Source organism: Sturnira hondurensis, unplaced genomic scaffold, assembly GCF_014824575.4.
Source record: "Sturnira hondurensis isolate 20B ecotype Veracruz unplaced genomic scaffold, ASM1482457v3 Scaffold0001872, whole genome shotgun sequence".
Taxonomy (NCBI): Eukaryota; Metazoa; Chordata; class Mammalia; order Chiroptera; family Phyllostomidae; genus Sturnira; species Sturnira hondurensis.
This window is the reverse complement of record NW_028074503.1, coordinates 13,747,478-13,761,861: the sequence shown is the minus strand read 5'-3', so window position 1 is coordinate 13,761,861 and position 14,384 is coordinate 13,747,478. Positions and strand designations below refer to the sequence as shown.

General features: G+C 46.1%; 1 protein-coding gene across 8 annotated transcripts in view; it reads right to left on the bottom strand.

Annotated features, from left to right (window-relative positions):
- The window catches only part of FHOD3 (formin homology 2 domain containing 3), a 438,646-nt gene that overhangs the window by 366,698 nt on the left and 57,564 nt on the right, over positions 1-14,384 (bottom strand). For all 8 annotated transcript variants that reach the window (XM_037033114.1, XM_037033132.1, XM_037033123.1 and 5 more), the window contains exon 3: positions 1,529-1,593. In XM_037033114.1, the coding sequence (XP_036889009.1) occupies positions 1,529-1,593 (65 nt within the window). The remainder of the gene's footprint in view (positions 1-1,528; positions 1,594-14,384) is intronic.

The window sequence follows — 14,384 nt, the reverse complement described above, 5'->3', positions numbered from 1 at the left end:
GCTAGCTCATTAAGATTTTGAACTAGCCCATGTCAGTGTGAATCTGCTTTCCAGTGCCTTACTTTTCCTGGGACATGCCAATTTACACTCATGCCCCAAGTCCTACTGGTTATCAATTGTATTTCCGCCAATATGGACCTTGAACAGCTGTACATTATGGGCCTGGATTTGCTCTGGATACGGGATAGAGTGTGGAGAGTTTATCCAAAAGAATCTCAGGCCTTTTCTTCAGGTACACATGATTTACGCATATGAAATAACTGGAAAAAAATGTAAGGGAGAAAATTAAAAAGTAACCAATTAAATATAACCGAGAGCACATACACGGTTTATGGTCACTCAGCACACAGGCAGCCAAGAAGCGAACACGGTTAATGTTGGCTGACAGCCCTACAGGTAAATCTCACTTTGCTTCCACCAAGTGTACCAACCCCGCCTGACACCCTGACCCTCTAGCTCCTGGGGTGTATGAAATGAGTCTGCCACACAGTCACTCCCGGCCACAGAGTTAGACAACGGCGGTCTCTCAGGGCACTTGCCGCCTCGCCATACCTAACCCCAGATGAAGTAAAATTAGACGGGTTTTCCTCCACGTCCGGCTGCTCTCTCACAGCCTTCCCCAGCTCTCCAGCAGGGAAGCAGGAAGGAGAAAGGACCAGAAACGATTCCTTGCACTGCACCCACTCTCATGGCACTCCAGGTGCCGGCCGGGCCTCCACGGGATGATTTATGCTCTCCTAATGAGAGGCCTGAATTAAGACCACCATGTGTAGCAAGCAAAATTACCCCGATAGAAAAAACTTCTATGCATAAAGTAAAATTTAGTTACTTTTTTCTTTTTATATTACATCCTTGCCTCAATTTGGCCCAGTGCCAAGAGGAAACCAAGCCAGTTTTAGAAATGCTTTACATAGAGATTGCCTACTTTGCATAAATAATTCTTTCATTGCCAGTCAATCAGGTTGGGAAACCAGTGGGTCCAGAAAAAAAAACAAGGGTTTCAGTAATGGCCCCCACGGGGTGCCTGCGTGGCCACAGGAAAGCCATTTGGAACCACAAATACATCCGTTCAGCACCATATTGCTCAGTACCCATGTGCCCCATCCTGTACTGACCTGAAATTTCCCTTTCAATCACCCGGCCAGAAACCAGAGCCTCAGACCTCACTTCCCCACAGGTAACTTCGCAGACCCACCAGGAAGCACATGGGGTCACTACACCTGGCCAGAGATTCACAGTGGCACAGCCCAGGGAGAGCCTCGTGTCTCCCAGCGTTGCCCAAACGAACCTCATCGCTGAGGTCCTGCCTCCAGCTCTATCCCCTAACCAGACAACACAGGAAGTCAGGAGAAACAGGGCTTCATAAACCATTGCTGGAAATCACTAAAAACTCTAACAATGCACTGAAAGGCTAACCCAAGTGGGCAGCATAACAGTGACAAACGCATTCCCACGAGTGGCATTTGTCATCACGTGTTTCATCGCTGAGGGCAGATGGCAAGCATCCCCTTCTACAGATGTGACTCACCGATACAGGCATGGACCCTCACGGACAGTTGTGTCCTCAGGATGATGCTGTGCTTCTTGCCCCGCCTAATGGAGAGAACAGGGGGGGAAACATACATGGGCATCAGAGGGGTTGCCAAGCAGCAGCCTAGGGGCTGTTGATCAATTTGAAGGTTCTGACAAACCCACCTGACAGAGGCTCCAGGTAAGCAGGGACCTAAACAGGACAAGGATCGATCCTGAAATAATGTGATATCACAGGGCTTTACAGAAAATATAACAACAAAGTGGGACTCTCTTGGATTGACACACACACACTCTCTTGGCAAACCCGGTCAGCTCATTCCATCCACAGAATTTGCAAGTACTCTCACTTGACCATGTTGGGAAAACTTTAAAATCCGTGCCCATAAAGTGAAACCCCAGGAATGTAACAACACAAATCTGCTTGATCATTCCCATGGCTATTGTTACATTTTCCTGGGTATAAGAAAGGGGCGTGCATAGCCCGGAATCAGAAAGAGCTGCTCTGCTGTGCATCCGTTCAAGACTGCACAGGCTTTTTATCGGTTACGGGAAGACGGGAGTCCACCGCAGAGCTTATAGGCTGCTTAGTACCAGGAACAGCACTTTGTACAACTTGCTCCGCCTTCGTTTCCTTCTCACTTCATTTCTCATGAACAGGAAAGAAGATGTTCCTCTCCCCAGTTGTTTCTACTAGGGCTCATCCTGCTTTAATGCAAAATGGGACCAAAGCAGTTGACAGAGAAAATGATAAAAGGGAGGAAACAGGAGTCCTGACCCCCTGAGGATAGCAAAGCCTTTGAGATTTGGAGAAAGGGGAAGCCAGTGGACAAAGGTGAAATGAAACCAGCCAACCAGCCCGGCAGCAGATAACCAACCCACTGGGGCCCTCGGTGGCGGAATCCCGCCCCCTATTGCTCTTCTGGCCACCCTCGACTCTGCCCATCAGGGCTTCGTTTGTAATGTGGGCAGTGTTTTGCTCCGCCCTGGTTTTATGGTTGTGTTGGAGGGGAAGGGAACACACATCTCACCAGAGGACACTGTGAGTAGTGGGATTATGAATCCATAGTCGTCACTAAAACAATTATATGTTTATTCTTGAGGTCAGAGAAGAGGGGAAAGTGTGCTTTCAAAAGGGTTTTGTCTTTTTAAAATTCTTTAAAGAAGAAAGAAAAGCCAGTTGCACAGACCTACAAAAGCACGCATAGCCTCCTGCCCTGCCTGCGGGTAGAGAAACTGCTTTCAGTCCCTTCAAATCCCCAGGAACCCCTCCTTCTTACTCCATTTATTTGGTTGTTTTACATTTGCTGTGCATGGGCGCCAGTCTCCAGGAGCTCACAATAGATACCCAACACTCGGCCCATCTTCAGAAGACAAGCTTGAGACTCCTATAAGCACAGTCTCTTCAAAACTTTCTTACACACACACACACATATCTTTCTCAATAATCATGATGTTGTCACTCCTTCAATTCCTGTGATCGTACTGGGAAGAAAGTCTCAGTTAGGTGCACCGAGCTGAATTATTGAACAGCCTTTGTTGAGAACGACCAGGAAAGGTGTTCTGGGGTGCAGGCGGCCACCACTGTGTGAGGAGCCTTGCCGAGAGATGGGAGCGGAAATGGTGGGACCTCTGACAGTAGCCAGGCCCTGACTATGAGGAACAGCAAACCTGAAGTCCTTGGATCTGAGCACTGTCTGTAACTGATGTTATCAGCAGTATGAGTCAATGGTAAATACCAAACAGTGAGCAAAGGACATGCTTTAGATGCCCAGAGTGGGGAAGCATGCGTGCTTCCAGGGGAAAGATTTCAGAATAGCTCAAGTTCTGGAGAAGTTCAAAGGGCCCCTACTTTAACCTTTGAACAACTGCAAAGTCGCATTTGGAGGAAATGCTGTTTTCCCACAGAATTCCCCAGCCCCAAAGGGAGTGTGTGGGCAGTCACTCTAGGACTCTGGGCACCTTCGTGAAAAGTAGGACAGTCTTTCCAAGGAAGTCCTGGTAGAACAGCCATTCTGTGGTGCCATGTCTTCCGTGTTGCCCGCTGAGAAACCAGGCAAGCCATCGGACTGCCTAAGTGAAACCCTAATGGAACTTAAGAGACCACAGAACAAAGAAGGTCTACTTCGTAGTCCTTTTATCTCTTATCGTTCCAATGTTATACCTCCTTCCCTGCCTGCCCCGTATACAAAATGCTATGTCAGGAGAAATCTGTGTGGAAGTTCTTTGTGGAGCCAAGGGCTGTGGAAGTTGCCTAATGGGATGAGGCCCCCAATCCCAGGAGTTACTAGCAGAGGAGGGAGCTGGCCAGAGGGAGACAAGTGGTAGTGAATGCAGCCAGGTCCACAGAAAGTGTCCTTCATCTCCCACCTTTTCCCTCACCCACCCCCACTTGCTCCCACCTTAGATGTGGGTACCATTGCCGTGTCCATTTTATGGATGAAAAAAGCAAAGCTTGTAGACATGACATCACCTCCATAAAGTCAGAGAGCTGGTGGAAATGGGATCAGGCCTGAAAACAGAGTGTCTGACTCCACAGTCACCAGTGGCACCAGCCTTTTGCTGTACCACTGCCTCGCTACAGCCTGCTCCAGGACTCACAAAGGATGTTGGGTTGGCCAAAAAGTCTGTCACGTTATTCCCGTGCCATGGCTCTGGTAGCCCTTAGTTGTTTTAACTTTATTCAAAACAATTTTGTTAGAATGCATTGTGACAGCTGTCATGTCAGCGTGCATTTAGAAAAAAATTATCAACATTGGTGAATTCTGGGGAATGCAGATTGGTGCAGCCTCTGTGGAAAGCAGTATGGAGCTACCTCAAAAATTTAAAAATGAATCTACCTTTCAACCCAGTAATCCCACTTCTGGGAATATATCTGAAGGAACCCAAAACATTAATTTCAAAGAACATTGTTGGTATACAAAAATGCCTTTGATTTCTGGATATTGACTTTGTAACCCGCTGTTGTGCCAAATTCATTTATTAGTTCAAGCAGTTTTTTGGTAGAGGCCATAGGATTTTCCATGTACACTATCATGTCATCTGTAAACAATGCCAGTTTTGTTTCCTCCTTTCCAGTTTGGATGCCTTTTATTTCCTTTTCTTGTCTGATCGCTGTGCCTAGAATTTCCAATACCATATTGAATAGAAGTGGTGAAAGTGGACAACCTTGTCTTGTTCCTGATATTAGTGGAAAAGCTTTTAGTTTTTGCCCATTGAGTATGATGTTGACTGTAGGTCTTTCATATATGGCCTTTATTATATTGAGGAATGCTCCCTCTATTCCCATTTTTCTGAATGCTTTTATCATAAATGGGTGTTGTACCTTATCAAAAGCTTTTTCTGCATCTATTGATATGATCATGTGGTTTTTGTCTTTGCTTTTGTTTGTGATATATTACATTTACTGATTTACGAATATTGAACCATCTTTGCATCCCTGGGATGAATCCCATTTGGTCGTGGCGTATGATCTTTTTGATGTATTGTTGGATGCGATTTTGCCAATATTTTATTGAGGATTTTAGCATCTATGTTCATCAGCGATATTGGCCTGAAGTTTTCTTACTTTGTTGTGTCTCTACCTGGCTTTGGAATTAGGATGATGCTGGCTTCATACAATGAAACAGCAAAAGCAGAAACCATTCAATATAGCAAAAACAAAAATAAAATATCTGGGAATAAACCTAAACAAGGAGGTAAAAGACCTGTATGCAGAAAACTACACAACACTGAAGAAAGAAATCAAGGAAGACACAAACAAATGGAGACATATACCGTGTTCATGGATTGGAAGAATTAACATCATCAAAATGTCCATACTACCCAAAGCAATTTACAGATTCAATGCAATACCTATTAAAGTACCAATGGCATATTTCACATACATAGAACAAATACTTCAAAAATTTATATGGAACCATAAAAGACCCTGAATAGCAGCTGCAATTTTGAGAAAGAAGAACAAAGTAGGAGGGATCACAATACCTGATATCAAACTGTATTACAAGGCCACTGTAATCAAAACAGCCTGGTACTGGCATAAAAACAGGCATATAAACCAATGGAATAGAACAGAGAGTCCAGAAATAAACCCAAATCTCTACAGTCAATTAATATTCCACAAAGGGGGCAGTAACATAAAATGGAGTAAAGATAGCCTCTTCAACAAATGGTATTGGGAGAACTGGACAGCTACATGCAAAAAAATGAAACTCGAGCACCAACTTACACCATACACCAAAATAAACTCAAGGTGAATAAAAGACTTAAATATAAGCTGTGACACCATTAAAGTCCTAGAGGAGAACATTGGCAGGAAAATATCAGATATTTCACACAGGAACATTTTTACTGATATGTCCCCTAAAGCAAGGAATATAAAGGAAAGAATAAACAAATGGGATCTCATCAAAATAAAAAGCTTCTGCACAGCTAAAGAAAACAGCATTAAAATAAAAAGACAACCGACTGTATGGGAAAACATATTTGCCAATGATACCTCAGACAAAGGTTTAATCTCCAAAATATACAAAGAACTCACATGACTTTACTCTAAGAAGACAATTAACCCAATTAAAAAATGGGGAAAGGACTTGAACAGACATTTCTCCAAGGAGGACATACAGAAGATCCAGAGACACATGAAGAGATGCTCAATATTGCTAGCTATCAGAGATGCAAATTAAAACCACAATGAGATACCACTTTACACCAGTCAGAATGGCTATGATAAACAAAGAAACAAACAACAAGTGCTGGAGAGGTTGTGGGGAAAAGGGGTCCCTAGTTCACTGTTGGTGGGATTGCAGACTGGTACAACCACTATGGAAAACAGTATGGAATTTTCTTTTGTTGTTGTTGTTGTTGTTGTTTGGAATTTTCTAAGAAAACTAAAAATGAACGTGCCTTTTGATCCAGCAATTCCACTGTTAGGAGTATATCCTAAGAACCCAGAAGCACCAATCCAAAAGAACCTATGCACCCCAATGTTCATAGCAGCACAATTTACAATAGCCAAGAGTTGGAAGCAACCTAGATGCCCATCGGTCAATGACTGGATCAAAAAGCTATGGTACATTTACACAATGGAATTCTATGCTGCAGAAAGGAAGAAGGAGCTCCTACCCTTTGCAACATCATGGATGAAACTGGAAAGCATTATGCTGAGCGAAATAAGCCAGGTGGTAAAAGACAAAAACCATATAATCTCACCTTTAACAGGAAGCTAAACAACAAAACAAACAAACAAGCAAAATATGACCAATGACACTCAAATACGGAACAGGTTGACAGGGATCAGAGGAGAGAGGAGAGAGAATCACAGGGGAAAAGGGGAAGGACTCACATGAATAAGTATAAAGGACACATGGACAATAACTAAGGTGGGGGGCGGAAATGGGAGGGAGGTGGGGAGCACTGGGGGGGCAGGGCTGGGAGTATAAGACAGAAAACTGTACTTGAACAACAACTAAATAAAAAAATAAAAAAAGAATATAAGCACCCTATGTTCATTGCAGAGTTATTTGCAATCACCAAGATATGGAAGCAGCCCAAGTATCCATCAGTAGATGAGTGGATAAAACAATTACGAGGCATTTACACAATGGAGTACTACTCAGCCATAAAAAACATAATTTTACTCTTTGCAACAGTATGTATGGACACGGAGACCATTATGCTAAGTGAAATAAGCCAGTTAGAAAAAGACAAATGCCATATGACTTCACTCATATGTGGAATCTAATGAACAAACTCAACTAACAAGCAAAATCGAGACAGACTCATAGATGGAGAGCAGGATAACAGCTCTGGGAGGGGGATTAGGGGCTGGAGGGGTTGAGCAAAAACAAAAAAAGACACATGGACAACAGTGCAGTGGTTGTTGGGGGGCCATGGTCTGGAGTGTAAGGGGGCTAAATGGTAATGGAAAAAATAGAATAATAATTTTTTCAAATGACGAGTTTTTGTGCAGCCATTTTAATATTGGAGCAGGAAGAAGATATGCAACATTTTCAGCGTATTATGTGTTATTTCAAGAAAGGTAAAAATGCAACTGAAATACACACAAAAATATTTGTGCAGTGTATGGAGAAGGTGCTGTGATTGATCGAACATGTCCAAAGCATTTTTGCAAGTTTCTTGGTACTATTGACATTTTGGCCAAATAATTCCTTGCTGTGGGGCTGTCTTATGCACTGGAAGATGTTTAGCAGCGCCCCTGCCTGGTCTCTACACAGTAGAAGCCAATAGCAGAAAATTGCCATTGTACTCAAAATATCCAATTAATCAAGTTATTGGTGAAAATGAAAAATTGTCTTTTATTTTACAGGAAGAAAAACACAACAAACTTTTTGGCCAACACAGTGCAAAGAGTCTCTGCTTTTTCTTTCTTTCTTTTTTTTAGTGGTTTAACCTCAACACTAAAATCTAACAAAGAAGACACACATAAAAAATTAGGATGCAAAATCTAAGAAAATATTGGCAAATCGAATTAAGAAAATACTATAACAGGACCAAATAAGGTTTATCCCAAGAATTCATTGATATCACATATCAGTGTACAGAGGACACCCATCATAAAGTCCCTTTGCTAGAGGCTTTGATGCTGATGTATTGAAGAAAGGTTGATATTTAAGTATTCCCTTTGTATATGGCCATCTCACTGCTATTATTGACTCTCAAAATCTTTTAGCTTTTTTGGGGGGCTTCTTTTAGGGAGACAATCATATCATCTACATAAAAATAATCATTTTATCCCCTTTTGTAGTAAACATGCCCTGGTCTTCTGTTCCTGTCTCACAGCTAGAACTTTCAGAGGGAAATTAAATAATCATGGGTGTACTCTTCCCTGCCCCAAGTGGGATACTGTGTCAAATTGGGTTTGGAAAATAATAATCATAATAGTTGTTAACATTTATGGAGTGCTTATCACGTGCCAGACAAGATTCTAAGTACTTTATACAGATTTGATCTTCACAAAACTCCTATAAAATAGGTAACAGTATTGCTATTCGTAACATAAGGAAACCGGGGCCCAGAAGGGTTAAGCAACGCAGCTGAAGTCACACCACTAGAAAGTGACAGAACGCAGATTCAACCTCGGCCGCCCGCCCCCGAGTGCTCACTCCCGTCATCTCCCCGATGGGGGTCCCTCACCTATCACCTCGTTCTGCCCTGTCTGAGGCGCATGTTCTGCCCAAAACAGCAGCAGCACGGAAGCCCTGCCTGCCCTGCAGGTGTCGGCGTCACGGCTGCAACATCAGTTCTCTCCTGAATTCCCAGCCTGCTGGCCCACTCTGCAGATTTCGGACTTGTCAGTCCCAGCAATGGAAGGAACCAATTATCAACACTTGAAATAAATCTCTCTAGATAGACTCAGTAGACCAGATGGATCAGATTAGATACATTAGGTTGATAGGTAGATAGACAGATATCTTACGGACTGTGTTTCTCTGGAGAACCCTAATACAAACTTTGGTATCTACCTTCATGGAGCTCCCATGTTCAAAAAAAAAAATCAATGTGAGGCTGTCGGTGTGGACTCAGCATAAGCGCTTCAGCATCCTTTCCTCCCTGCCCTGACATGCTGTATCAGTTTCACAGCTGCCACGCCTCCCGAACCTGCCTGTTGGCTACAGGATGACCCAGGGGCAAGAGCAATTTAATGTGACCTGACACTCCCCAGGGAGACTCCGATTCCACTCCTATCAGCACAGACACTGCCAGGGAAACATCACCAGCTTTGGAGACCAGCCACAGTCAATCGGGTGCCCAGACCCGCGGCCAATGCTACCCAAGTGACAAGAGAGCTACCTAAAACAGAGGCACAGTTCACGGGGACTCCCATCAAGGCAAACATGCCAGGGACATGAGGGGACTGCCGATAAAGGAACTTTCCAAAACTTCCTGGCTCCTCAGAATACACAAGTTTCTCCTACAATAATGCCTATAGCCTTGGGCCAGTGGAGGATGGGGGTAGTATCTGGTTTAAGCAAGCAAGTCACACTGAAACCCATGTGTTTCAGTTCTGCCCCCGTCTCTCAAGAGAATATTTTTATAAGAATAACATATAAACTGTTTTTGTGACAGTGAGAACAAGTGCATTCGTTAATTTATTAAGTGGCATAGAGCCAAAGGCTTGATGACTTTTCCTTGCAGCCAACACAATTAACACCCCCCAAATACTCCTCCACTCAAATTAGAACTGAACTGTGATTTCAATCAAGGGTAGAAAACACATGTTTGACCATGTGGCAGAAGAAGCAGCCAGGGGCCCCTCAGCAGCTGCCCCAGGAATACGAGCTTCTGGAGCTGGGTCTTGGCCAGCGCTCGGCCTGAGGCATGAGATGAAGAAGGACTGGAACTAGTCCCCAGCAAGCGAAAAGACAGTGTTACCTAAGATCACTTGGCTCTAAAGCTCCAAGTCCAAGAGAGCCAGCTGCTACTACCTTCATCTCCAGACACACGCTGGTTTGCCCTAGTAGACAGGACGGAGAAAAGCGTAGGCTCCGAAGCCAGCTGTGTGATCTTGGACAAGTTACTCAGCCTCTCTGAGCCCCCGCTTCCTTGTCTGTAAAATGGGATGATAATATTTGGCTTTCGGTGTCATGCCTAAGAAATGAAGACTTAACTCCTGTTTTCTTCAGGTGCCCCTAATGAGGAAGAAAGCTTGGCTGAACCTGCTCACAGCTCCCAGTCTGGTGGGACCCAGGGCCTCTCCTTCTGTCCTCTATTCTCTCCTCTACCACTTTTCTGCTCCCTCTCTCCCTGAAGACCCCCCAAATTCTCCTCCTCACGACACCCCTGGCCTTGCCTTGGTCCTCTCACAACTTGGTTTCTCCGCCCGTGGTGTTCACTGCCCTCCTTGCTGTGGAGTTTTCTCTCCTTGCTGAGGCACACACTGCCAGTCACCCACCCAATACCCACGCCCCTCTTTTGTCTTACAAAGAAGAACCCATTTCTGTTTGAGGTGACAACACACCCAACTTAAAAACTGCATTCTCCAGTCTCCTTAGCCCCCAAGGGTGGCCATGTGCCACAGTCCTCTTTGGTGAACTGTATGTGGAAGTTGCTGCTGGTGCTTCTGAAAAAGCTCTTTTCAGAAGAGCTTTTTAAATGGGACATGCTAACGGGCACCAGCACTTGCCCTTCACCGTCTCGGGCAGGGACCGCTGTATGCCCACAGTAACAGCACTACAGGGTTCACAGGACACATGCCCAGACTCATAATGTGAGCCCCAGTTCTGGCCAAGGGCATGAGCGAGAGCTCCCTGCACAAAACAGACAAGCACTCCCCTGTGCATTTCCTTCTTCCTGGCTGAGGGGAGGCAGAAGATAGGGAAAAGCAAAGCAACTCTGGCCACAGAGATGGAATCCTCTACCAGCCCTGAGAAAGACTGCCCACATTTGAACCCTTGCACAAGAAAGAAATGAACTTCTATCTTCTTTAAACGGCCAATTTTGGACTCTCTTCACTACAACAGAGAAGCTGTACCCTAGCCAACACACCCCTCCCTGCCTCCGTGTGATGCCGGAGGAAGAGCAGCCAAACTCTAACTATGATGAAGCACCAGAGACGAAAGCCGCGCCCTAAGCCTGGGTCTCTAAGAGCATCTTGTAACCAACACAGTGTCCTTGAAACAGCCTAAGTATCCACTTTTTAAAAAGAGACTTAATTTTTTTAAAGAAGTTTGGTCCTTCCTGCAATGGATCACCCTGCAGTCTCTCTGCTCCATGATGCTTCTCACCTGGCCCCTCCCACCTTGAACGCGGCTGCCATAACCTCAGACTAACCAGTATAAACCTCCTCTCCCCTCCCCAAATTGCCCCCACCCCACAACCTCACTACTTCTCGAAGCCGTCTACCTTCTATCTGTAGGCTGTCCATCTCCTTTCACGTGTCCATTTTATTCTCTGGTTCCCCTCTGCTCAACCAGTACCACACCTTCAGATTCATGGCTCTCTCTTGTCTCCATCTGGTGCAGACCCCACTCCACCTGCCTGCCTTGGCCACCAGGCCCATCAGGTGACTCCCTACAGTGACCCACATCTGACCAGAGCCTCCCTGCTCAAAGGTCTGCCCACTCCCCCAGCCTCCCTCTCACTCGAGGAGCTCCGCGATAGCCCCCTCTCTACAGGTCAGTTCTCTCCTGTCTGACCCCAACCCACGCTATACAGCCAGCATCTACCCGGGCACCCCCACTCCTACCTGCTGCTGTCTTCATCCCACCCTACACCCCGGCCTTCGAAGGCATTTAGGGCCTATCAAATTCCACTGTCCACGCAGCCCTGGGGTTCATTCTCTCTCGTCTGACTCACTGCAGCACTTGCAGGAATAGGCTCCCTCATGTAGGGGAATCACCTGGTGGGGGCTTTAAAAAGCCTGAGCCCAGCTCCAAGGTCTGTTTTCATTGGTCCGGGGCTGGGTGTAGGAGGGAAGTTGGTAAAGTTCCTCAGGGGGTTGCAATATTCTCCAGGATCCAGAGCCTACTGTAGGTTTCCACCCCAGCAGCCAACTACCTGGGGAGCTTTTTAAAAGATACGATTCTCAGACCCAGGCCTAAACCTCCTGAAGCAGGCACCTAGAAACCAGCATTTCTAAAGAGCGTTCTCCCATGGTACTCAGAGGCAGCCTCCTTAGTTGGCACTGGTTCAAAGTTGGCTCTGCCTATTCCTTCAAACTTGACATTTTGGGACACAAAGAACTCTGGAAATCTGATAAAAGGCTGCTGAAACCCCTCCCCATCCAAAAACCCTGTACACCCACCAACTGCGCAGAGGGATTCACAGACACACACACACACACACACACACACACACACACACATACACACACACAGAGATCCTTGGGGCAATTGGGTGACTAGAAGTCCAACCAGAGATCACCCAAACCCATTCACCCTTCTAAACATGTCCGCTGCAGAGCTGGCCCACTCAAGCCCACACACCCCTAAAGACCCCACCTTCTTCATTTCTGAGCTTCAAGCCTCACACTGCCAGGCTCTCCCTTCCCCCACAACCCTTGGGGACAGGAGTGGGGGTGATGTATTTACCAGGCTCCGTGGCAGATAAGCAAACCGAGAGATAAGCGGCAGCTGTGTTTAGGGGTCAAGCCGAGAAAGATGGAAAGGCTTCAAGTTACTCAAGGAGAGGAGCACCTGGGGATGCTTACGCCACATCTGGCAACCACACTGGTCCCTACAGAGTCCCTAAAGCACGGAGCTTTTCAGGCCCACTCTTAGCGCAGCCATGCTCCCGCCTACTGCCCCCTCCACCCCACCTTCTCTGGGACAGTACCCTGTGGGCCTCAGCTGGCACTAGTTCCGCCAGGGGCAGGAATGAGCAAAAAGGGTGAGGGGCTCTGGCCCAGCTCTGCCCTATGGGCAAGGCTGCAGCTTTGGCTTTCTGAAAGAGAGAAAGAGAGAGGGAGGGAGGAGAGAAAAGAGGAAGGAAGGAAGCAAGCAAGCAAGCAAGAAAAAGGAAAAAAGAAAAAATGCATAAGCCCTTCCAAGTCTAAAATCCAGTGATTTCCATTTCAAAGTATCATCTTCTCAAATTCTGACTGTAATTATAACAAGGGCTACTCATTTTGACTATATTTGATATGCAAGAAACTAGCTTACTATTTGAGATACATCATCACATTTTGCCTCACAACAACCGAAGGAGGCAGTATTGTGATTATATCATCTCCGCTTAAAGGAAACTGGGGTTCAGAGAGGTGAAGTAACATTCCCCTGGTCACACCCCGAGAGACTAACCACTCAGCCCGTGCCCCAGCTGCTAAGCATGCCGCCCTGCACTGCACCCTCCCCAGACGCCAGAGGCCCTGTTGGAATCCTGCTGATTCAGGGGAGGAGCAGGGTTAGGTAATACTGTCCTCATTTTATAAATACATGTTATTAACTCTTATCAGGGGTAAAGTGGCTTGCCCAACGTCATACCATGGCAGGGTCAGGCATAATGACCCAGAAGCTCCAGGGCTTCTGTTTCCGCTGCTAATTTCCCCGGCCTTGAAAGCCAGTGAACAGACCGGGCTCCATTTTTCTAGCAGAATAATTGCTTTGTCCTTCCTCTTTCGAAGGTCTTTTGCCCTCTTCTATGATTAGCTATAGCCTGAGTGATAATTCTAAACAAGGGGCGAGTTAATTTTTAGTCCTGGCAAAAACAGCAGGGTAATGAACAAAAACAAAGAAACAAACTCCTCCAGCAAGGAAAATTCACTTGGAACACACCATCCGAGAAACCCCATCGTTTTCACATAGCCCACCCCACAACTTCGTCAGATGGTCACCCCGTTAGGAGATATTTTGCAAGAAATCAAGACAAGAATGGTATTTCATTTGACCTCTTCATGCCTAAAATGGGCAATTGTTAACTAGGAAGAAATTATATTTTAACTCCCATTCGTGGGAGTGGTGAGTTCTCACAGGCACCCAGACGTTGCCAAACGCCACGCTTCCAGGAGAGAACCTAGGAGGGCTGCTCGGTGTGGTGAGGCTGCAGATGTGCCAAGACACCCCACACCCGGGCAGGAGGGCTCAGCCTGCAGGCTACCTCCTGCCAGCTCTCCAGCGCTCAGTGTGGTAAATAACCAGGGAATAACCACGGTGCCTGGCAATGCCAGGACAGTCTGATCCTGGCATGTCTTCAGCAGTCTGGGCCAGCGACAGAGGGACTTGCCCACTGAAGACCCATAAAGGTGGCTTCTTCATGCTCTTCTGGAGAAACAGGGTCATCCTGAGTGCATTCCAGGGGACAAGGGTGGGGGGGGTCACGGCAAACAAAAGCTATTTCAAAAACATAAATCCCACATCTGGGGTGAGTTTGGGGCACACCTGTCAAATGTGCAG